General features: G+C 34.6%; 2 protein-coding genes and 1 long non-coding RNA gene across 3 annotated transcripts; 2 read left to right on the forward strand and 1 right to left on the reverse strand.

The window, feature by feature from the left end:
* Nucleotides 1–2,132: 2,132 nt before the first annotated feature.
* LOC110451060 lies at nt 2,133–4,100 on the reverse strand. The gene is made up of 3 exons (XM_021498906.1): nt 4,068–4,100; nt 3,749–3,804; nt 2,133–2,551 (listed from the first exon to the last, which is right to left on the reverse strand). Exons 2-3 carry the CDS (start codon nt 3,752–3,754, stop codon nt 2,237–2,239), a joined length of 321 nt encoding a protein of 106 aa, XP_021354581.1. The 5' UTR covers nt 3,755–3,804; nt 4,068–4,100; the 3' UTR covers nt 2,133–2,236.
* Nucleotides 4,101–9,047: 4,947 nt separating this feature from the next.
* LOC110451058 lies at nt 9,048–10,866 on the forward strand. Its single transcript, XR_002463031.1, has 2 exons — nt 9,048–9,207; nt 10,538–10,866. It is a non-coding gene; the product is annotated as an uncharacterized LOC110451058 (long non-coding RNA).
* A 1,002-nt stretch (nt 10,867–11,868) lies between these two features.
* On the forward strand, nt 11,869–14,242 carry LOC110451095. Its single transcript, XM_021498954.1, has 2 exons — nt 11,869–11,900; nt 12,627–14,242. Exon 2 carries the CDS (start codon nt 12,724–12,726, stop codon nt 13,567–13,569), a length of 846 nt encoding a protein of 281 aa, XP_021354629.1. The 5' UTR covers nt 11,869–11,900; nt 12,627–12,723; the 3' UTR covers nt 13,570–14,242.
* Nucleotides 14,243–23,672: the final 9,430 nt, after the last annotated feature.

The raw sequence follows: 23,672 nt of genomic DNA on the forward strand, positions 1-23,672 counted from the left end.
TCATTTAGGGTTGTATCAAAGAAAGAATATCGATGGGTGTTCTTACAAACGAAATTAGCACCCGGGGTTCACTAGGGATATGTATAGAACGCTCTGAAGTCACCAATCAGCGTCTCCGGTTTTTGCGAATGTCGGTACCAAAACAGATCAAGGCTTGAATTTTGCAGTATCGTACGCTTCAAATGAATATTGTTTTAGTCAGCATATTAACATTTTATGAGGACCTTTATAATTTATATGACAAACAGTATTTCTATGGTGTGAGTTTATTTCTTTAGTCCAAAACAGAGTGCATAGTCGTCGCACGCGCCTTTTTTTAATTACGTAACCACACATTGACATTTGAGTTGGAATAACGTTTTCTTGCGCTATTTGAACTTAAAAAACTAATTATCTGATTGTTATACATCATTGTTATACATCATTGTTATACATCACTGTTATACATCATTGTTGACACATTTATTCATTTATAAGTATTTTTGCAAAAAGTGATCCGATTTGGGTACTGTCACCTTATAGTGTGTCGTCTATTGCTATCCCAATTCAGCGTACATGTACCAGACTGAGTTGAGCTTGTACGGGTGTGTTACCAGAAAAAAACCGTGACGTATGTAACAGAAAACGTGGCGAAAGAGAATGGCCTTTTGAGCCCAACCGATTGGTTCAAACAGTGCTCATCTGCATAACTTTGCGTCATACACGCACGTAATGCTAACAAATCCCTCACACACATTTATCGTTAGACCTATGTTTCTGCCTGATTACTGAGAGGGGTGTAAATAAAATAAAGAGGTGAGTCCCTTTGTATAGGTTTATGCTGAATTTTTCATGCGCATGTATATCATGTTCGTCATTTTCGAGTCCGAGATTAATATTACCACCACTTGAAGAAACATGTCAGAGATTGCCGTGCACTATATAAATATCGGCTAGAAACGTAACGAAAACCAAACCCTACCACATTGTTATCAGCATGGCTCAATACATTCAGTGTCATCACAAAGCATGTCACAACCTTATTCTTATATATAATATCAGATACAATAGCACAAAGTAAGCTTTTAATTCAGAACAACCTCCCTTTTTCAAAATTGACTTATGTTCTTATTTTTCGTTACGCTCTAAATCATAACCATTGATATTTTTTCGCCTTTGTCAACATAGTATTAAGTGTGTATAATTAAAACATACATATGTAGAATCGCACATCATTACAAAATGCGCGCAAGATGGGAAACTGCGAGTATAGCGTGTGTATACATATTAAGGAACGGCCTTGGAATAAACAAGATTTGTATTTAAACATATCTTTCCTCATTTATGTGTAATAATGATAATGGTAATATTTAGTCAGGTAAAAGGCAGATATCACGTATAGCACATTTTGTAGATTGGACATATTTTCACAGATGTTGTTTTTTATTGATGTTATTTATAAGTTATGATTTAGTTAAGTATGATGCCATATTTAAGTCAGATATATATGTATGTACTGTCAACGGAGATGAAATAAAAACTAAGCAGCCTTACCAGTTACTGTTAATTAAAGTATACATGTTTTGTATCACTAATTAACCGTGAAGGAGCGTAACAGATACAATTAATAGAGGTAAGGCCAGTAGTGTTTTGATAACTGTCAATCATCGATGAACTATCATCGACCCCATTCAATTCACTACGTCTTAGTACTAGTACTGTACCTGACAGTACAAACCATTTATTGATTGCTTTGCAGTCATTTTATTGATGTATAACGTGCATTGAAGAATTAGATAAAGTACAAAATATTCCTATCGAATATTAAACACGTATAGATGTACCATATTGTATTCCAGCCTTCCGGATTGTTTTCATTCCGTAACGTCAACCAATCTTCCAAAACGCACATATGTGCACGTTTTGTCGCACAACGGGGCGATCGATCATTAAATCACACAGTTGCGTGCACAATGAATAGGAGTTTAAACAAAACAAAACCCCAAACAAACCAAACCGACAACTACATCTGTGTATTTTAACGAGTATGCGAGTATGCAATAGGTGGTTTTCACGACTATGCAATCGCGTCACATGTATGCATTTTGGAAACTGCACTGTAAGGCTATAAATGAGGACTGATACACCGAAAATGAGCTGTTATTATTGTAATTTTATTTTATTTTGAAAATTTGAATCTTTCAAACACTAAAGAAAATAGGAATGATTGTGATGGCCAATCTAAAGTTCATGAAGATTATCCTGATCGATCTTTTGCTTTCATTTGGAGGGATGAGGCTGTTTTCTTATCATCTGCATCTAGCTGTGACATGGCGAAGGGGATGTCCTGGTCGCATGTGTTGAGACAGTAAACAGCCTCCTGATAACAAGGAAGGTGACACCTAGACGTTGAGCTGTGTTGGTGGTTGCGCCCTCTACCACGACTTCCACGAATTCCACGACAGGAGCGTTTACATATCCTTAGATCTTCGTTGCACCAATGGCAGAAGTAGGCGGTGACGTCAGTTGCCAGAAACAGGCACATCAGTCCGACGAAAATTACCATCTTTGCCTAAACAACGGTTTAATAGAAAATACAATAAGTGTTTCCTTCAAGGTTTTGAAAAGCTAAATCAAAACAATTAGGAATACATTAAGGACCACTGATTATACGTGTATACTTGTAAAGTAAGCAACGTTTTCATGCTTCAAATGGGAATTATGGGTACATTTAGACCATCAGTAAATAAATATAACGAACTATTTTTATTAAACATGCAGGCAATGCATGACAAACTAAACCTTACTTTGTAATAATGTTAAATCAATATATCATGTGTTACAGGATAAATCTGAGGACGTGTACTAAATAAAGCACTTTATTTGGAATTTGTATGCATCATCTTAACATTTGTAATGTTCATTGTATGAAAGCTAGTTTTTTTCCAACATATTCTATGATGAGTTGAATTGCATCTTTTGACAAATTGAAATACATTTCGACCCTTAAATTTACCTTAAAACTAAAATAAAAGGATATTCCCTTTCGATTGTTTCTTACTTTAAGATACGTTATATTTCACCAACTGGCAGGACAGGAATTTTGAAAGAAACTCTTTTTTATGGTTACAATTTTGTTGGATCCAAAACGTTAGTAGCAAACCAGAAAGTAGTCCTGTAAAAAAATGACTTCTATAACTTCATTACCTATTTGGTCACCGATTTTTTGGATTATGACGGACGGAAATGCTCGAAGGAAAAAGCAATTACATTAGATCTCAATTGTAAAGTTAGTTTTTTTCAAATTGAGAATAAAACACCAGTCATGGTATTAGTCATTTCCGGTTAACATTCCTTTTGGTCATTGCTTCCAACTGAACGCATTTCAATAATTATACATTATTCTTCCATGTCACAGATGAAACACGGCATCTGTATGGATTGCCAAAAATAAACAAAAATGCGCTCAACGCCAACCTGATCTGATAAAGGGAACGCTATAAATGACCGTGCCACACTCAGAGGTACGTTATAATGACTTTCCGTACCGTTCCAGGCATATAGAGTATACAATAATTTCTAGGACATATACAAGATTAATAAAATTATGATTAAATTGTTTTTAATCTCTGAACCAAAACCGAATAAGGAAAATCAAAACGCTTCAAAGTGTTCACGCCATTTATGTCCATATCAAATATAATGCTCTAATGTAAAACAAACAAAAAAGTAAAACCAATCTACATATATGCGGAAATTTGAGACTTACGTTCATGTTCGTGCTGCTGAGGTTGTGTCGGTAAGGTCGAATCTGTATGTTGCTGACTATAAAGACACACCGGTCATAAACACATGAATATACACATAGCTTAACTCGCAGTGACTTAAAGTAAGTGTAATTAAAGGGATTGGACAATAAGTTCGCAAGTGTTACATTAGTTTTAGTTACAAATATAAAATTTAATTATAAATGCATTGCAGAATGATATCTATATTCAGCTCTTGTTAACAGAATGTTATGGAGAATACACACGTTATAGCTTTACATGAACAAAGGGTTAGGAGCGAACATAACTAAATATACTAACCTGTTAATGTACTGCTGACGGGTATCTGGTCAATGGATACTGACCATCAGTCCTCGTATTATATATGCAGCTAAAATCTAACATCATTATTCTTGTTATTTGTTGGTGGCATGCTGCTGACCATCGGTTCAAGTATGGTGTCAGTTTTGATTAATCACCGGTGGCGGCAGATGCAGCTAATTGACACAAATATTATATGGAACTGATATTATGAATAATTTATCTGTTTGTTTGTTTAAAGTTTAACGTTAATGGTACAGCAAATGTATACTACAGACGGGTGCCTAGTAAGAGGGAAGTCGAGTATTGAGAGGAACGACTATAATATCACTTCAGCCACATACATTGTATACTAACGGAACCTTGGGTCCAGCCACATACATTGTATACTAACGGAACATTGGGTCCAGCCACATACATTGTATACTAACGGAACCTTGGGTCCAGCCACATACATTGTATACTAACGGAACCTTGGGTCCAGCCACATACATTGTATACTAACGGAACCTTGGGTCCAGCCACATACATTGTATACTAACGGAACCTTGGGTCCAGCCACATACATTGTATACTAACGGAACCTTGGGTCCAGCCACATACATTGTATACTAACGGAACCTTGGGTCCAGCCACATACATTGTATACTAACGGAACCTTGGGTCCAGCCACATACATTGTATACTAACGGAACCTTGGGTCCAGCCACATACATTGTATACTAACGGAACCTTGGGTCCAGCCACATACATTGTATACTAACGGAACCTTGGGTCCAGCCACATACATTGTATACTAACGGAACCTTGGGTCCAGCCACATACATTGTATACTAACGGAACCTTGGGTCCAGCCACATACATTGTATACTAACGGAACCTTGGGTCCAGCCACATACATTGTATACTAACGGAACCTTGGGTCCAGCCACATACATTGTATACTAACGGAACCTTGGGTCCAGCCACATACATTGTATACTAACGGAACCTTGGGTCCAGCCACATACATTGTATACTAACGGAACCTTGGGTCCAGCCACATACATTGTATACTAACGGAACCTTGGGTCCAGCCACATACATTGTATACTAACGGAACCTTGGGTCCAGCCACATACATTGTATACTAACGGAACCTTGGGTCCAGCCACATACATTGTATACTAACGGAACCTTGGGTCCAGCCACATACATTGTATACTAACGGAACCTTGGGTCCAGCCACATACATTGTATACTAACGGAACCTTGGGTCCAGCCACATACATTGTATACTAACGGAACCTTGGGTCCAGCCACATACATTGTATACTAACGGAACCCTGGGTCCAGTGTTGTGTACAATTTATTGTTAGAAAAGACCGGTATCTGATTGGATTTTGTCATTAAATTAAAAAGTAAATCTAGCTTCATATGTCGATACTAACTTCGTTGAAGAAAACATCTAATATCTAACAATTGAAATAATTTGATAACAATTCCTTTCATATACTTAGAAGGCACATTCTGTGTATAACATCAATAAGCAAACACATAGTTTATTAACCTGTTTACAGTGTATGCTTCTAGGGCACATGCTAACATACCGATGAATAATTAGCTCGTCCGGTCTGTGATGGGCCTATTTTTCAATTGCAACAATTGCTATTACAATATTAACAGATGGTCAACCTCCGGATATATACGTATTGTTTCCGATATAATTCCATTGCTTTAATTATTGTCTGTTGAATGTGCATTAATGTTTAATAGCATACATAAATATGTCCAAACTTTTTAGGGCTTTTCAATTTCTGCGAAAAGACCTATTGTTTTTGTTGTTTCTTTTTCTTTTTATTATTATTCTGTCATGACTTTGTATGCAACTAATGGTTTGATTGGTAGCAGATGTGTTAATTGTCTTTCAAGTAAATTGTAGGCCAAGGTCTTAGGGTATGCATGCAACTTTTTCAAGTAGGTCAAAATTCCAATATGGCCGCCATGACGTCATAGGTCAAAATCTAAAAATGGCCATAACTCAAAAAACTACAGCTTTCATGCAATTATTTCATTTGTAGATCATTTTCGCAGCTAAGTTTTTCTCGGTAGCTTTTAATACAAAAAAGGTCAAATAAAAATCCTCGCTGTTGGGTCAAAGGTCACCAATTCATTTTTTTTCAAAACCTTTTTTGCTATAAATGGGGAATTCTATCCTAGTGAATTTCATGCCTTCAATTTTTCTGTAACATTAACAATTAACATTCTCCGCCATTTTGAATATTTTTTTGATCTTTTAAAACTAAATACAGCATTTTTCTCCAGTGTTTATGACGGTAAATTCATTTTAACATAGTATTAAGGTTTCCCTTGATTGTCAACCTAATTTGGTACCATTTTTTACTCTATAGAGAAAACAGAATGGCTGCCATGACGTCATTTCCGTTTCTACCTTAATCGCAATAACTAATTATTGGCTGAAGTTCATCTTTGGATATGTTTTGAAGAACAACAAAACAAATGTTTATCTCCGGAACCAATTTTGGGTCAAAGGTCAACTTTCGGTTGTTGGTAGGTGTCAAAGTTCAATTGCACCATATTGGGTAACACACTTTAAAAATCTTCTAAAGTACTACTAGATCTAGAGTTTTGATATTTGATTTTCAAGATGCTGAGATGTTTAGCTATCATGTTTGATAAAATAGTTGACCTTGATCAACATTCAAGGTCACAGAGGTCAAATGTTAAAAAAAGCTTAAATTTCTTTAAATCAAAATATTCGAAGATTTGTCGAGGAATTTACATGATATTTAACTATGGCGTGGAGGGTATTAATTCGCATACTTTTCTCAGGAAACATCTTTGTCTCAGAGGTCAACTTCCGGTTTTTGGTGGAGGTCAAAGTTCAAAATTTCTACGAAGTCTAGCGTGTTCATATTTGATCTGTTTGTTGGTAAGATGTTTGGCTATCAGGTATGAAAAAGTATTTGACCTTGATCAACGTTCAAGGTCACAAAGGTCAAATATTTAAATCGTTAAATTTCTTTACACCATAATATTTCGAAAACTGTTTCAGTCATTAACATTATATATTGGTATGATATGGAGAGCATGAAACTGCATATTATTCTTTGGAATCATTTTTGTATAAGAAGTCAACTTCCGGTTTTTGGTAGGGGTCAACTTTCGAATTTTTTAATTGTATATGAGGATTTTCAGTACTTTGATTTATATCAAACGACAAGCAAAGCTTACTTTCAGTACTATGGTTTATATTATCGTTTTCATCGAAGAGGGAAAAGACAGTGAGGTTGAAAAATAGGTTTGTAATGAGAGACCAAACCAGTCATAACGGTGAAAAGCCCGTCAAATGGTTAGCCAACAATGTCTAGTTTAAATTAGATCTGTTTCGTTAGGAGTGTGAATTCCATTCAAAGTAGCTTGCCTAGATAAATCGCGTCAAATATCGAATTGAAAAAGAACACAAATTCGTTCAGATAAGATCGACCTACACTAGTTTGCCTTCCGCTGGCAATCGAATTCAGACTTTGAATAGCTGTGTCGAGAATGGGTAATATTTTACAGTATCACTGAAATTGTATGCTTTAACAGCCGATATATTCTGTCATTGATTATTTATAAAATGTAGCTTAAAAACTCTCTTGAATATTTATCGTTTATTGCAATATCTTCTGTGGTCCTAATCAATAAAATATAAGCGTTTGTTTTGTCAATTTTTACAATTTGCATATTGGTAGATATGTATATCATGCACATTTTTGTTTCAAATTTTCAAATATTCGATCAACTATTGTATATTATAGTTTTATTATATCGCCAAGAATCACTACACAAATGAAGAAAGAAAAAAAATGGAACATTATTAAAGAAAGAATATACTTCCGTCAAGTGTCTCATTTCTATACTAAATGGCCCTAGGCGATAAACTCGTCTCATGGACGATATAGAAGGATTGTTGATATGAAGAATCCAATTCTAAATAATTGAATTTGTAAGTGTTAAATAAGACATGAACAAATTAAAACTATTTGTAAAAAGTGTATGATATGAAAAAAAGATAACGTTTTAAGTAACGTAATGAAACAGATTTCAAAATATGATACTAGCTATTCATAAAAAAACTTAATAGGTATACATTAATCTTGTTAAAAAGTAGATTTCGTCTCTGTAGACCTTGTTATGAACTCGTGTAACGTATACATATTTAAAGAGATAGGATAAACACGCTTAAAGACAATCAGTCTTAATACAACACATACCTATCGTTAAATTACCGTCGTAAAAGATATTATTGTCTGGGTGTGCTAGATATGATCAATTACAGATCAGAAACTCATTCATATATCTATAGCGTAACGTTACATTATGTTGACTGTACACATCATGATCTTTAAGCATCCTCGGTCCCAGGTGAAAATCACAGCTACGATCATTCTTAACAAAGAGTAAGTTATAATGATAAATGTGCGAAAACTGAAACATGTTACCACACGTCTTAACACTGTATACCGCAGTTTATTTTTCGCCTTTTCGCCATCCGTAATGAGAACAAGTTTACCATTACAGCAAACAGTAGTAAGCGATATTATAAACAGACAATGTAGTATCAAAATGTGGAAGGTGAAGTTACCGTTTTTCGGAAATGAATGTTACCGGCGTAGGTCACAAATTTGTTAATTTTAAATCGATTATCCCAAGTAGGAAGAAACGAAAAATTCAACCCGTATGTCGTTGGTCAGTATTTTGTAAATATCTACAAGGTATGGATATGTAATATAATATGTGTGAATAAAAAGCAAAACAAAATTATAACAAAATGAAAAACAGAATAATACCGTTACGTATAATTTCATGTTTCACTTTAATAACACATTCAGCTCTTTGTGGTAGTCCATGTCTTATGTCATCACAATGCATGCATATACTAAGTACATGTACGTACACGCGTTACAGTGACACTATGTCAATTTAATTGAGCGGTCCTCGTGTCGCAGCATCCCCTTACGGCACCAGCCTGTGCCGGGGAAAGTTACGTAAGCTCCACCGATATATATACGTGTCATACTGGGCAATGCATTATACAGCAGACTGCCATCCAACACTGCATTTACATCCTATCAGGTCAATCCAGCAGTAAAAGGTAAGAAAACGTCGTAAATAAGAACACTTGTCTATGTTCTATGTTGGCAATAATTAACTTTTTCAGGGAGATATGGAAGATATTGATATGTTTCCCTTTAAATATCATATATGCAATAAACAGGTTAGGCAGATTATGGATATTTTTACCAGTGCGAAGCACGCTTGAACACAAACTGCATGATACCATACAAGTTCGATATACATTGAATCAATCGGGGAAACTATAAAAAGACCATTATGTTATGACATATTTAACGTGCCTACAACAGCACAACTTGTTGTGGATCAAACGTTGAGGGACATAGCAGCGTTCTGTTCTAATGAGTGGGCTACTCAACGCATTTCTACCGTCTTCTGATGTCGTTTTTTCATATTCGCTTTGAATTGTCAACATGGTAATATGTAAATACCGTTGCTCAAGTAGGTAGTAAAGGTGTACAAAAATCTCCACATATTTTACCGTCTCTTCATCAATATATTACGCAGCTTTGAATGCAGTAATTTGATACATTTAGTACCGTTTTGATCGGTCAATACCACAGTTGATAGATTTACATTGCGACAGGTTTCACTTTAGAAATCTGTCAGTGTGTAAAAGTTATCAATGTTATCAAATTGTTTCAATTTAATATCTAACTAGAAGCAAAAACAATAAATAGCCTTATGCATGTTTTCTATACCACAGAGGTTCTGATATATAAAACAGAAATTACGAAAGATTTTTTACAGATAACAATTTTTAACTTAGACTTGGCCCTTGATTTGAGTTTCGCCGCTACTATCAACAGTCACACTATTGACGTAGATCTCTGTAAATGTTACGTATTACACTGAAGCAAAGGTAATTTCCTGAGATCCGTTTATTGGCAAATATAGTACACGAAAAATATACATGATACTGGTTAGCTGTTAGTTGCTATGTTAATATTTTGAAGTGTATCAAAACCCAATAAAATTGTTCGATATCTTTTACTCGCATAGAAATACCTTCAAATACATTGTATGTATAGTTTGTGGGAATTCAGTTTAGAAGAACATACCAATAAATTTACGATTCGGTTCTGTGTGGGTGCTTTTTTTGACTTAGCTTGTATTCAATTTTACAAGGTATGACATTAATGTGTACACACCTTAAATGATACTGTCATCGCTGATTTTTTCTTTATTTAATCTCCCACTTAATGGGTGTTGTTATAGTGAAACCGACCTAAACAATGAGTAACCATGAATTGTATTTATGTTGGAATTTATTAAAGTATTTAAAGTGTTATAAATAGGAACCAATGTGTGAATCTCTTTCTTATCATAAACTTCAAATCATTTTTCAGATGAAAACTACATTCGTGATCGTCTTAGCCTTTGTGCTCCTGATGGGATCCTCCGCCCTGGTATGTGATGAGTGCATGCAGAAGTTCCGCACGTGCCTGCCCCACTGTCAAGGGATCGCAGTCACTAATCGGTGTTATTGTACCCGTATATGTTACAAGGCGGCACTCCTTTGTACCAGCACATGCGCTAATGTGGTTGGATTCGCAGCCCTCATTGGGGAGATTGACGACTAGTTATAGTATCTTTGTGTTATGTACACACACTTGTTTCATTTATGCTTCAAAAAATATCAATCAATTAATAAAACAAAGTGTTCCTTCCAAACCTTGTTTGTTTGTTTGAGTTCATATATCCGAAGTAAATCATCTTACCTCTGGACCGTGTTTAACAAGATATGGTTGCACAAATAATTTTTATTTTGACATTATATTAACATTTTATTAACATTATTTTACATCCGGCTAAATAATTTATATAATATATGCATCAATCACAATTATTCTAACTTGACAGGTACAGTCGCACAAAACTGAAAGTTAAATAATTACTATCAGATATTGTTTCACTACCCGTACTTTACGATGATCGTAAAATGCTTCAGTGAGCGTTTGATAATTGATTAGTTTATGAGGGTATCACACAATGATATCTAACTTCATTTTCACTTGTGCAGAATCAAGTAAGACAGTTATTCGGTCTTGCGAATACCGAATAACTGTCCAACCTGACCTTTCCGATGCCACAGTGTAATTCATTGAGTTGTTACATATTAACCGTTTTGGCAAATGATACTGTCAAAACGAAGCACCTGATGTATCACAGTAAACACCACTTGCTAAATGATAAACTCAATAAAATACAAATTATGTTAATAATAGGTATTCTCTCGACACTCCTAGCCAATACCGCTGTTACTCCTAACCCATTACACCAGCAATAACACTTGACAGACAGTTCCTTACAGATGTAGTGACAAAGGAACCAGTGCTAGGTGATCTCCAATCTTACTGATCCGCTGATGTTAAATGTAGCCTACATAATGCCACATTACAAGGTTCTAAAGGGCCACCGGTGCGTACAAGGCTATACATACCTGAGATAGATAAGTTGGGATATTGGATACGAATCAGAAAACACACGTTAGCCTACATGTAAGCTTTATACGATATGCATAACAAGTAAATCGATTTTACATACTATATAATGTATACATTTTATTTTTGTAACACCTATCCTTGTGATAAAATTGTAGATCTAAAATACATAGATGACTAAAATCCAATTAGTATATTATGAATTCCGAACGATAGTCTCAATCATTTTGGGTGTCACAAATCCTTGAATTAAGCGACTTCGAATTTTGTACGTATTTCTACCAGTAGGAACTACCGTATAACAAAATAGTGTTAATATTTTCCAATCAGATACTAATCGTTAATTTATGTGACAATAATAATAACACTACAATACTTATCTATATTTTGAAATCTATATAAACTATCAAATGCTTTGTGCTTCCTGTCCTTAAATACGCATAACATTTAATGTGTATTGGGTATATTTGATTTTTGATTGTGATAATTTGATATTGGTGGACGAATTTCTGTCAAGCTCTAGATATGCTTATATACTAATCGTTGATTTTTGTCAATCGAACTTTTGAATAGCAGTCAATAATTGATTCGTTCATTAATCTTATCATCCAATAGATGTCTACTTATATGCTAACACTGTTATATAAAAGATCAGTAGCTAATTAACAGGAACCCGAGTGGTTTGGGGTAGATATGATAGTAATTTAAGAAAAGTGCGATGGAATTATTTGTGTGAGGTTGTGCTGACTAACATTCAAGGGAAATGGACTTAAGTTGAATATTATTATGTGATTAATACATTCCCATTCAGCATATTCATACGGTGACCAAAACAGCAATTTGTGAATGGAATAATAGTCACATATGTTCTGTGGTGAATATTTCTTATATAAAAATTCAACTAATAATAACTTAATAACATACACATTTTGTGTGAAAGAACGCCGTTTGTGTTTGACGAATCTATTACGGAAAATGTGTACTTTCTTTGTAGACCAAAAGCTCCTGCCCTCCAGGATAGCACAGTTCTAACTTAGGACACGGAACATATTCAACATTAAGTCTGAGGTGTTATCATACCTGCTATCACCATGCTGAGAGGAAAACTTGGCAGCATTCGTCGTCAGGTGGACAGGCGCTCTAAATTCCTGAGAGTCTTGAATGAAAGCGAAAACGAGAACAATGGCTTTCTTAACTGGAAAATAGCCCAAGAAAAACATGGTGTTGACGTTAAACGAGAGATATACACGACGAACGTCAGGAAAGCATCTGTAAGATGGAGAATGCTTCAGAAATGTTTAAATAACCACCGAGAAGATTCGGACGTAGGTAAGGGCAACTTATATGGACATTATGGTGGCAGGCCCATTAACGCGTATAACCCACAGATTGATTATTACATTGAGGACAGTGCCCCGGCTAAACAGAAGAAACGCAAAATAAAACATCAGATAAAAGATGCCCGAAAGAAGGGAAAGATTCTTGACTCAGATGAAGTCCTAGAAAAAATCACAGACTATTTCCAAGAAAGTTGGGGAGTGAATTATAAAACGTCACTAAAGGATGATGAACCAAACGAAAAACACGGGAACAGGTTTCAATCTTTGCATAAAGGGAACGATCATGAGGAAAAATTTGAAGATAGATTTAAACCGAAACGCATGGCCGTAAAAGCAACAGGTAAACTACCACAAGTGCCCGGATTGAAGAAGTCCTTAACAACACCGATTTCCCTCTTAGGTCGTAGTAAAAAGAATGACTGCCCCCATGAGCCCGATCAACAAAACCGGAAACAGAATATTGATAGGTTACTTCGGAAGGTGGAGTGCTCGCGACCGAGTTGTGAAGGATATATTGGCGGGACTTTCACTGTACAGAAGGTATTGCCACCTATACTTCGTATCGCGAGAAGTAATTCTGCATCAACGCTTGGCTAATGACAAATAGTAGAGAATGCAATTTCACTTTCGCTCGTCCAGTCTCATGGTTCATTGAAAACATTCTGTGTAGTTCGTTACGATGTTAAGAAAACATGGAGAATGGTGCATTACATTTGTATCTGTGCTAATGGATTGTTTGGAATGTCCAATGGGATGTATTAGTTTACGTTTTCAAATTGTTAGTTAATAGTCCTTGTTATGTGCAATGAAGCATGCATCATAGCGCTGATACAATTTTACATGACAGTTTGTTTATAGTGTATATAAAGATACTTTTAGAGTTTACATGGAAGTTTGTTTGACCAGCTTCATAAATGTAACTCGCGAGACATCATATGTTGTATTAGGTGTGTTCGACGACCATACGATAACGTGTCTTTGTTTACGATAGAGATAATTATTAATTAGTTCACGAACGAATCTGCATTAACATATGTCTTACATGCGCATTCATCTTAGTTGCTCGTGTGCTTATTTTACAAATAATATTCGGTTTACAAGGGAGCAAAGCAAATATAAAACATGTATGTGATAATGATAAATCATTTGATAATCGGATCAAAATCTCATAATATTGTAAACGGTCATTCATATAAGTTGAAATCAATACCAGGTCATTGTTTCACAAAACGCAATAAGCTTGGCACATAGTTAAATAAAGAAAAATATCCATAATGTATATAGTTTAGATTGATTTGTAATAAATTGCAAAATCTTGCGTTCCTTGTTCATATATCAATATTCAATATATTTCAAGATAAGGGATACAAACGCTCAACACACAATCATAAAAAAACAATTATCAAAGCGATTATATTGTCTTGAAAATGTATGTTTCGAACCTTTTGTTGGTAAAATGTAGACATAAAATACTGTGGTGGGTGCCTTCGACATGGTATTTCAGTGAGGAAGCACTCGAAAGTCAGCATCATATCCTGGCTATTGCAAAGAGGCATATACTCCAACTGCTGCCTACAACATACATTCACACATACACGCATGCATGATACAAATGGAGGCATATCCTAAAATGACATTGGCTATTAATAGAACGTTTAAACCGAACAAAACAAACAAAAACAAACCAAACACATTTTGATACTTTAAGCTATTTGCTTTTATATATGTCATTATCACGATTAGTAAAAAAGCCGACAAGAGGATAACAAGGTAGGAACCAATATCAAAACTCAAATTCGATAAAACTGTAACAAAGTGATAAGGTGGGGTGTGATACAAGTTCGACCCCCTTTATCGCGAAAAACTATCTAGAAATATTAGTCGGTACCAAATCGTCCCAGACTGAATATGATATAGGTACAGTACCTATTTTTCACTACTTTATTTGTTACGTATCATAATCATTTGATAAAAATATGCTATCTTGATACCTTACAAGTCTTTAGTATACATTTGTATATGCAAATATTTCTGTATTACTGTATCATTTAGTACATTTTGTGTAAGAAAATAATTTAAACCGATGAGTAATGCTTGGTGTTTTTTAAACGTTCTGAAGATACTTTATCTTGAACGTGCACACCACGCAAATCAGATAGCATTCCAAGTGTGAATAGGACACGACAGTTCGTTTGTCTACGCCTCATTCGCGAAAATAATACACTTAACATTACGCTCACATACAGTACGTTAGCGCATATAAACCAACAACAAATATCAGTTAGCAATAATAAAAAACCCTTTGTAGACAGAACTACCATACAACTGAGGTACTGAAGTGATAAAAAACATAAAAGCAGGTTTATCTTTATGTAATGGCCTAAGAGACTCGGACAAATGCATATTCACGTGTAATCGTTCAAATTTTAATTTATGTCTTGGTTCGGAAGGCTTACAAAGACTTCGTTAACCCAAAGTTTAATTACTGCACGAAATAAAACCATCATGGTACTGTAAAAGTGATCCTATATATACGAGTTTTGTATGTGCACTGCCGTATACCGATCTGATAGGTGAATAACAATTAACGACATATTGTACAGAGACAAACATACACCACCTCGGGCTCTATTAGGTGTGTTTAAATACATGTAGTAAGCACTGTGATATTGAAAATATCACGTAACGAAATTATCAGCTTCGTTTAAATACAACAAATTAACAGAAAACTTGCATTTCATTGGTTAGATAACTCATTTTTGAGATTGAGAAAGCTTTAAATAATTCTTGCTTAAAGCAATACTGTTCATCAGTCAAACCTTTGATATGTTGTGTACTAGACTTCTTTGGAGGGCGAAAAAGAAGGAATGTTAAATGATGCGAAACTTACTGATATCAAAGGATTTAGATTGATAGGTAAAAAAATATAAACATTAAAATTAAAGTAATAAAAGTAATTCCTTATCAACTATTTTGAATTCTTCACCTGTGTTGTAGGCGTGTCACCAAAAAAATCAATAATTAAAATAACAATCACCAGATAGTTACATTATAAATGCTAAAAGTCGTATTTATCTATGAAACTGACAAGACTTTGTAAAAAACAGTCAAGATACAGTACATACAGGGTAGGTGACACTCAAGTTAGGTCTTCGTATTTTCAACGTATTCATTGTTCGTGTTCTAAACAACATCGACGAAGACAATGTCTGTCCCTTACAAGCGTAGATATTTACTGGCATCGAATCGCCATCATAACAATTAAACCTTTGTTAAATAATCTGCTGAACATTGTCAAAAATGCATGAAGAAACAGATGTACATTGTTCATCCCAGGAGGGATTCAAACGAAGTCAATCAAATGGCATTGTGTTTCCGTAAGGAAGATACTTAAACAATGCAATTTAAACATGTGTGTTACAACGAGTTATTTAGGTAAAGGTTTAAACAGGAGATACTTCGCCATTCAAAATATTATGCAGAAGCACTATACAACGGGTCCACAATAACAACAGTTGAAGCTGGTGATATTACAATTATAGTCGCTTAGAGTGTGGTTAAGCTCAAACTTCATTTGCGAAATAACTGATTATGATCATCATTGAATAATTCATGATGGATACGTTTTTGCTGACGTAAAATACCCCGTCATGTTTAGAGGAAGGTTGGGAGCGGTACAGAGGCTAGAGGATCGTCACAGGAAGTATTACTGTGTGATGAACGATGTGGCAAAACACAAACAGGAAAATACCGTAAATTACATCAGGAAGGAGAAACAAGACTTCGGTATACAGAGGGAGAAATCGATGGCGAAAGTACGACAGAAATTTGCAAAGAGAATTGCGTTGCAGAAATGTCTTCAGGAAAATCGCATTGATAGTTCCAGACTTCGGATTAGGCCCCTGTATGGACATTACAACGGCCGATCATTACAGTCCTTTAGTAAGGATATCGACATTTTTCTGGCCGAGAGACATCCCAAAATCAGGAAAAAGAAAATATGCGAGTCCCTGTTAGAGGAGGGACAGGACAAAGGAAAGATTATGGGATCGGACACAATGACAGATAAGATCAAAGATTACATGACCGAGACCTGGGGCGTTAAATACGCCGAAGCAAAAAAGAAGAGGATAGACTATTTTGACGAGGAGTTGGTCGAACAGAGACGGAAAAAAGCTGCCCAAAAACTACCTCCGATTTTCAGTTTATACAAAATATCTCTGAAACCTTTAGAACACTGTCGACGTGATTCCTACGTGCAGGGATCACTACACCGTGATCATCATTCACATGAACATCAATTGCGAAATCAAATATGCTCTCAATCGGAATCGGAAATATACTTCCGGAAACTAACACGAAGAGAGAGACTTGAACAGTTGGCACAAAAAGTCGCTTGTACAAAGCCTGCTTGTGCCGGTTACCAGGGTGATAAGACTGATCGATCGCATGACGGATCTGTGACTTTACCAACAATAGATAAAAATTCGTTCCTTGTTCGCCAGATTTCCGGATAGATCAAAACACTCCGACATGTTCAAAATAAATTCCTTGGCTTATAGATGAGCAAGATAATTCAGCTGTTGAATCAAGTTGCTGAATAACTTGCTGATATTAACCGTGTTCCATATTTGTTAACTCTGGATATAAAATGATGTCACTGTCGGTTCGTTTAACAACATAATAGTGCTGCAATCGCATGATACAAATGTATGTTAATTCGACAGATCGTTTGTAGAATCATTTTGTTTACCTTAGTTTTTGGGCTAGGATGATTACCTATGCCGGACGAGAAGATAAGCAAAATTCACATATTTGATTAATATCATAATTAACAATCAATATGCGATACTGTCGTTGTGTGAACATAGGTAGCTGGGGTTTGTTTTTATTAGAACATGACTGTCAAAATGGAATATTTCTTAATGAACTGCAGATATATATCAAAGTCTTTGTCGAATGAAGGTAATAACTTGTCATATTACTAACAGATATGTGTTAGACCTAATAATACCAATTAACTACCAGATAGGTGTTAGACCTAATCATACCAATTAACTAACAGATAGGTGTTATACCTAATCATACCAATTAACTAACAGATAGGTGTTAGACCTTCTCATACCAATTAACTAACAGATAGGTTTTAGACCTAATCATACCAATTAACTTACAGATAGGTGTTAGACCTAATCATACCAATTAACTAACAGATAGGTGTTAGACCTAATCATACCAATTAACTACCAGATAGGTGTTAGACCTAATCATACCAATTAACTAACAGATAGGTGTTAGACCTAATCATACCAATTAACTAACAGATAGGTGTTAGACCTAATCATACCAATTAACTAACAGATAGGTGTTAGACCTAATCATACCAATTAACTAACAGATAGGTGTTAGACCTAATCATACCAATTAACTACCAGATAGGTGTTAGACCTAATCATACCAATTAACTAACAGATAGGTGTTAGACCTAATCATACCAATTAACTAACAGATAGGTGTTAGACCTTCTCATACCAATTAACTAACAGATAGGTGTTAGACCTAATCATACCAATTAACTAACAGATAGGTGTTAGACCTAATCATACCAATTAACTAACAGATAGGTGTTAGACCTTCTCATACCAATTAACTAACAGATAGGTGTTAGACCTAATCATACCAATTAACTAACAGATAGGTGTTAGACCTAATCATACCAATTAACTAACAGATAGGTGTTAGACCTAATCATACCAATTAACTAACAGATAGGTGTTAGACCTAATCATACCAATTAACTAACAGATAGGTGTTAGACCTAATCATACCAATTAACTAACAGATAGGTGTTAGACCTAATCATACCAATTAACTAACAGATAGGTGTTAGACCTAATCATACCAATTAACTACCAGATAGGTGTTAGACCTTCTCATACCAATTAACTACCAGATAGGTGTTAGACCTAATCATACCAATTAACTAACAGATAGGTGTTAGACCTTCTCATACCAATTAACTAACAGATAGGTGTCAGACTAATGAATTATCCATTGACGTGCGTTAATGTGACGCTAACTGAAACAACTATTTTCTGGTTTATCACGATTGTATCGGGGTTTGATATAATTATCGAAATATATAGCGTATGAATTTACTAGGGTATTTTAATTGCTTTAATGATGTTATTATGATGGCATAATATAACATTGAAGTTTTATTAATTATAACTTGCATGAAGCTTAATTGTACACCACTTCGACTCTACAAAAATAATCTTTATTGGAATAAATAAACAATTAGATTAGCGTCCATAGGAATATGATGACATTATAAAGATCATTTAATAATGTATATTCTTATACATCTATCGATAATTTAGACCAAAGTACGATGTATATGATATGGAATAGCTCTGTATGAGCACTAAAAACTAGTAGGTTAAGTGACGTTGTACATTGTGTGTCCACATCTGACAACTTCATTCAATCAGCAATGTTAGCTGTTGATACATAGGTGCTATAACATAAATGCATATCACAAAGTCGGGACTTTAAATACGTTGAATTTCTGCATCTTGTGTTTTGGAAACGTCGCGATAACTTGATTGTATTGTACCAGCTAAAGTTATCAATACCATAGAATATATTCATATTGTATGAAGATGTAATGAGTACCTCATAGTATTCTACTATTTGTATAACTTTTGAAAATAAAGGCCTAATAAATCAAATTGTTAATGTACTGTGTATCTTTTAACAGTTAAAGCAAACTGTGTATGGTTAAAAACAGTATACATGTATGATCTACACTACATTTGTATATATTTAGGATAGACCTCGGAAACTGTATTGGTTATCCATCACTATTATCTTCAACATTTAGCTTAAATTATTTGCATTTGTGCCATACCTACATACAATCAAAATCGTCACGGCATCATAGAACGGTGCAAGATTTGCTTGACTTTTGTAACGTTAACATGCAAATGTATACGTGTTAAATATATTTGTAAATGTTTCAAGCCACATACATATATATCTATATCAATTAGTTGCCATATTAGACTGTTTCGCTGAGCATACGTACATGCTATTGCTTACACAGGGACTTGCCACGTTCCTATGACCCAGACTGAATAAATACCTTCCATTCTGGGTGATAAGAACGTGCCTAGTCCTTGTGATTGCGTATGTTTTCACAACATATACAACAGAACGAAATTGTAAGAATATGCAAAAAAAAATGCATGATTTTTTTTTATACCGGCAGCAAATTTTTGCCGGTATAAGTATTTCCTGTCTTGATAAAAACTAAACAGTTTCGATTGTAATTGCAATATTTTTTCAATATTGAACAAAAAACTATATAAAAACGAAAGGTATCAATTTCCGGGGAATTATCTCCATGGATACGCTCCATCGAGAATAACACTCCAGCTGACATTCGTGGGTACACAATACTATCGGCACACAGGTTAACTAAAGTCACTGTACCCAAATCGGGGCACTTTTTAGATAAATATCAATGTTCTTTATACAATACTTTACTATCAATTCCAAAAATGTTTGTTCATTTTTCATAAATAGATACTATCCACTTTTCGTTTTTATCACAATTTGTTATTTCGAGCGCTTGGTTCTAAAACAAAAGAACGCTAAATACCATCAGAGTTACGTAGGCCGTTGAACCGGCGTTACTGTACCCTGGAAGGGACATTTCCGGTATTTTGGCGAATATTTGGGGATAAGCGATCAATATCGCCAGAAAATATGCATAGTTGAAACATGAGACAACGAGGGTTCTGATGAAATTTCTTCTCCAAGCCTTCTTTAGTTTTGATAAAATAGACTTTGGAAAATGATATCCAAATAAATAGCGTCACACGGTACATAAATCAGGAAAGTCTTGTTTTGGTAATTATTCTTACCTTCACATTGTTCATTTAACGATAATCAGCAGCCAATAAAGCTTAATACAGTTTAATTGTCATGAAAAGTATTCTCAAATAAAACTGTATACATAAAAGTACTTCTTTGCATTGAATGACAGTTTCTTGCACCGATTGTACACAATTTACCTTATTATAAAATAAAATGTTATCGTGTTCGTGCACATCATTGTTATTATATAATTTACAAATATATTTAAGTTATTTAAGTGAATGAGTTGTCGAATCTTGCACCGTTCTATAATATTACTTTTCAGTGCAGCGGCCGGAATGGACAGCTTTCAAGCATGTGTAATATTCTTCAGTTTCCCCTCTTGTAATCAGAAATACCATTACAGTTCACGAAAATGTGGATAAGTACACATTCAACGAAACATTCAACTAATGACATATGGTTTGAAACATGTACATGCAATGTAAATTTTACATTTCCATATACGTGTATGCGTAATCTTAAGTTGACAATGCGCGCAAACAACAAATCTCCGAAAAAGATACAATGTTGTACACTGCTTCTGAAATCAAGGACGACACCGACCTCAAACGTTCTATCGACCAATCGACGAGCCAGATGCAGTGAGTGACACGCTGACACGCGTGTTCTTTTTGAACACAGCTTGTTGACGCCGTGACGATTTTGATTGTAAATGCATAGGATTTTAGCTAAAACAAAGAAGTAAATATACCACAGTGTCAGTAGACAATAAAATGTTTGATACCGGGTGCTTATTCATGTTCAAAATAGCAATAGATTATTTTTAGACTAAATGAACAGTAACTGTGATGCAACACAAAAAGGTTCACTAGGCATTTGGTGCCTCTGAAACTCGTTGGCACCAACGTAGAAATGTGTGTTCATATAGGATGTTGATAATGTACGAAATATCCTAGCTTAACTGTTTATCATGTTTTCTTATATTTTGTTCTTCAGTGCATTTTGCAAAGATTGGGTTTCATCCTATTAAATGATGACCGTATATTATCATATTCTATTTTACCGTTCATTTCAACAACTATAACTGCAATGTATTTAAAGATATTTTGTAAAATACATCGTTGTATGTATGTAATAACATGTTTCTGATAAGAGAATATACTTTTTTATTTTACCCATAGGTATATTGCAAAATTAACGTCGATTAGGTGATATGTTCAAGAACAAAAATATTGACATATATTTTGTAAAAATATTTGTCCTGAATTCGGAATTTTGTTTGAAAGATTAAAGTAATAAATTAAAAACTTGCTTTCTCGCCATGGTATGTAATCTACAAGACAACTTCCGTGTTTAATATGTCATTGTATTTAAGATAATAAAAAATATCATAATTTACAATAATAACATATGTTTGGTATCGTAGTAAATTATGATTAAAGTTTTGATTATCTAAAATACTTAAATACCTCGTTTCGCCATCAATTTTCGGTTTAAGAATTCTATTCATACTTTAAAAATAGTTCCGCATTGGTAGCGTGATTGGTTGGTCTTCATATATATAATTATCACGTAATATTGTTTCATATTGTATTGTACCAAATGCAATTAGCATCAAATCTTGTGGCTGCGCCATTATTGTTCCATTTTCATTGCATCTAAAGATGAACACCTGAACATAAAGAGGTATGCCGATGGCAGTTTCTATCTTTTCTCATAGGACAAACAATTTCACTGTGTGCTGATACTGATAATCTGTATTGTTTTTGTCATTTAATCAAAGTAAATCAACGAACTGATGAGACGAGGTTGTCCTTGCCCGTCTCCGGATGGGTCATTCATCCATTACCTATTGTTATTTATTGAAACTCGAAGTCCAGCCTCAATGCATAGCGTGTCAGGAACCATTAACAGTAAAGCACTTGTTACTAGATTGTATCGACCTTCAGTTAACTCGATAGAGTTTCTATAGTGATACCATATGTCTTAAATCTCTTTTCGAATACATAGCTGTCTCTTCAATTTAGGCGATCTGAAAGCTGTTGGTCTTTTAAGAAAATTGAAGTCACCATAGCCACTTTCAGTATTCAAATTGATGTTTATCTTTAATACCTTTAAGTTTGTTTGTTGTTTTTATTTTGCGTTTGTTTTTGTCGACCATTTGTTGGCCCTAATGACCACCCTATATTGACGAGCCTTTAAGCATTAATAATATTGATAAAAAAATATTCTGTTGAATGTTTGACGAATTATCAACAGGAGTTATTATCTCTTTTTCTGTTGTGTATACTCCCCTCAATATCAAACGTCTGATCAAGATAAAAGTTGCAACGCATCTATTCTCGCTTTTTCCCACAAAATCACGTTTTCATCTGAGCTAGTGATTTATTGCATAGATCACCCGCATGAGCAAATCGTATTTTGTTTAGGCAGTTAGGGCAGTATAAATAATCTAACGTGATTGGACGTGTGTCCAGTGCATTTACCTAATAATGTGGGAACGTACGAGCATGATAAACATCATGCATTCAAACTTATCAATAACATTTGTCACGTGTCGTTAGACAGTGTATTTGAAATATGCTTATTGACAGGGTTGAGTAATTAGGGAAGCCACAGGATCTAATAACGTGAAAAGATATTTGAAAGTCATTCTGTCATAGTGAAAGCTTGGAAAGGCGGAGTTATTAAATAAACTAAATACAAATTCCTTGTATACACCCAATGTTTGTTTATCACTAATTCATTACAAAATAACACATATATTAGATATTTTTCCAATAAAACTCGTTTTGACCTTTCGGAGACCATTG

This window comes from Mizuhopecten yessoensis, unplaced genomic scaffold (genome assembly GCF_002113885.1).
Source record: "Mizuhopecten yessoensis strain PY_sf001 unplaced genomic scaffold, ASM211388v2 scaffold5789, whole genome shotgun sequence".
Taxonomy (NCBI): Eukaryota; Metazoa; Mollusca; class Bivalvia; order Pectinida; family Pectinidae; genus Mizuhopecten; species Mizuhopecten yessoensis.

Coding starts and splice junctions, on each gene's coding strand:
- LOC110451095 (XM_021498954.1), top strand. CDS start 12,724: ATGCTGAGAGGAAAACTTGGCAGCATTCGTCGTCAGGTGGACAGGCGC.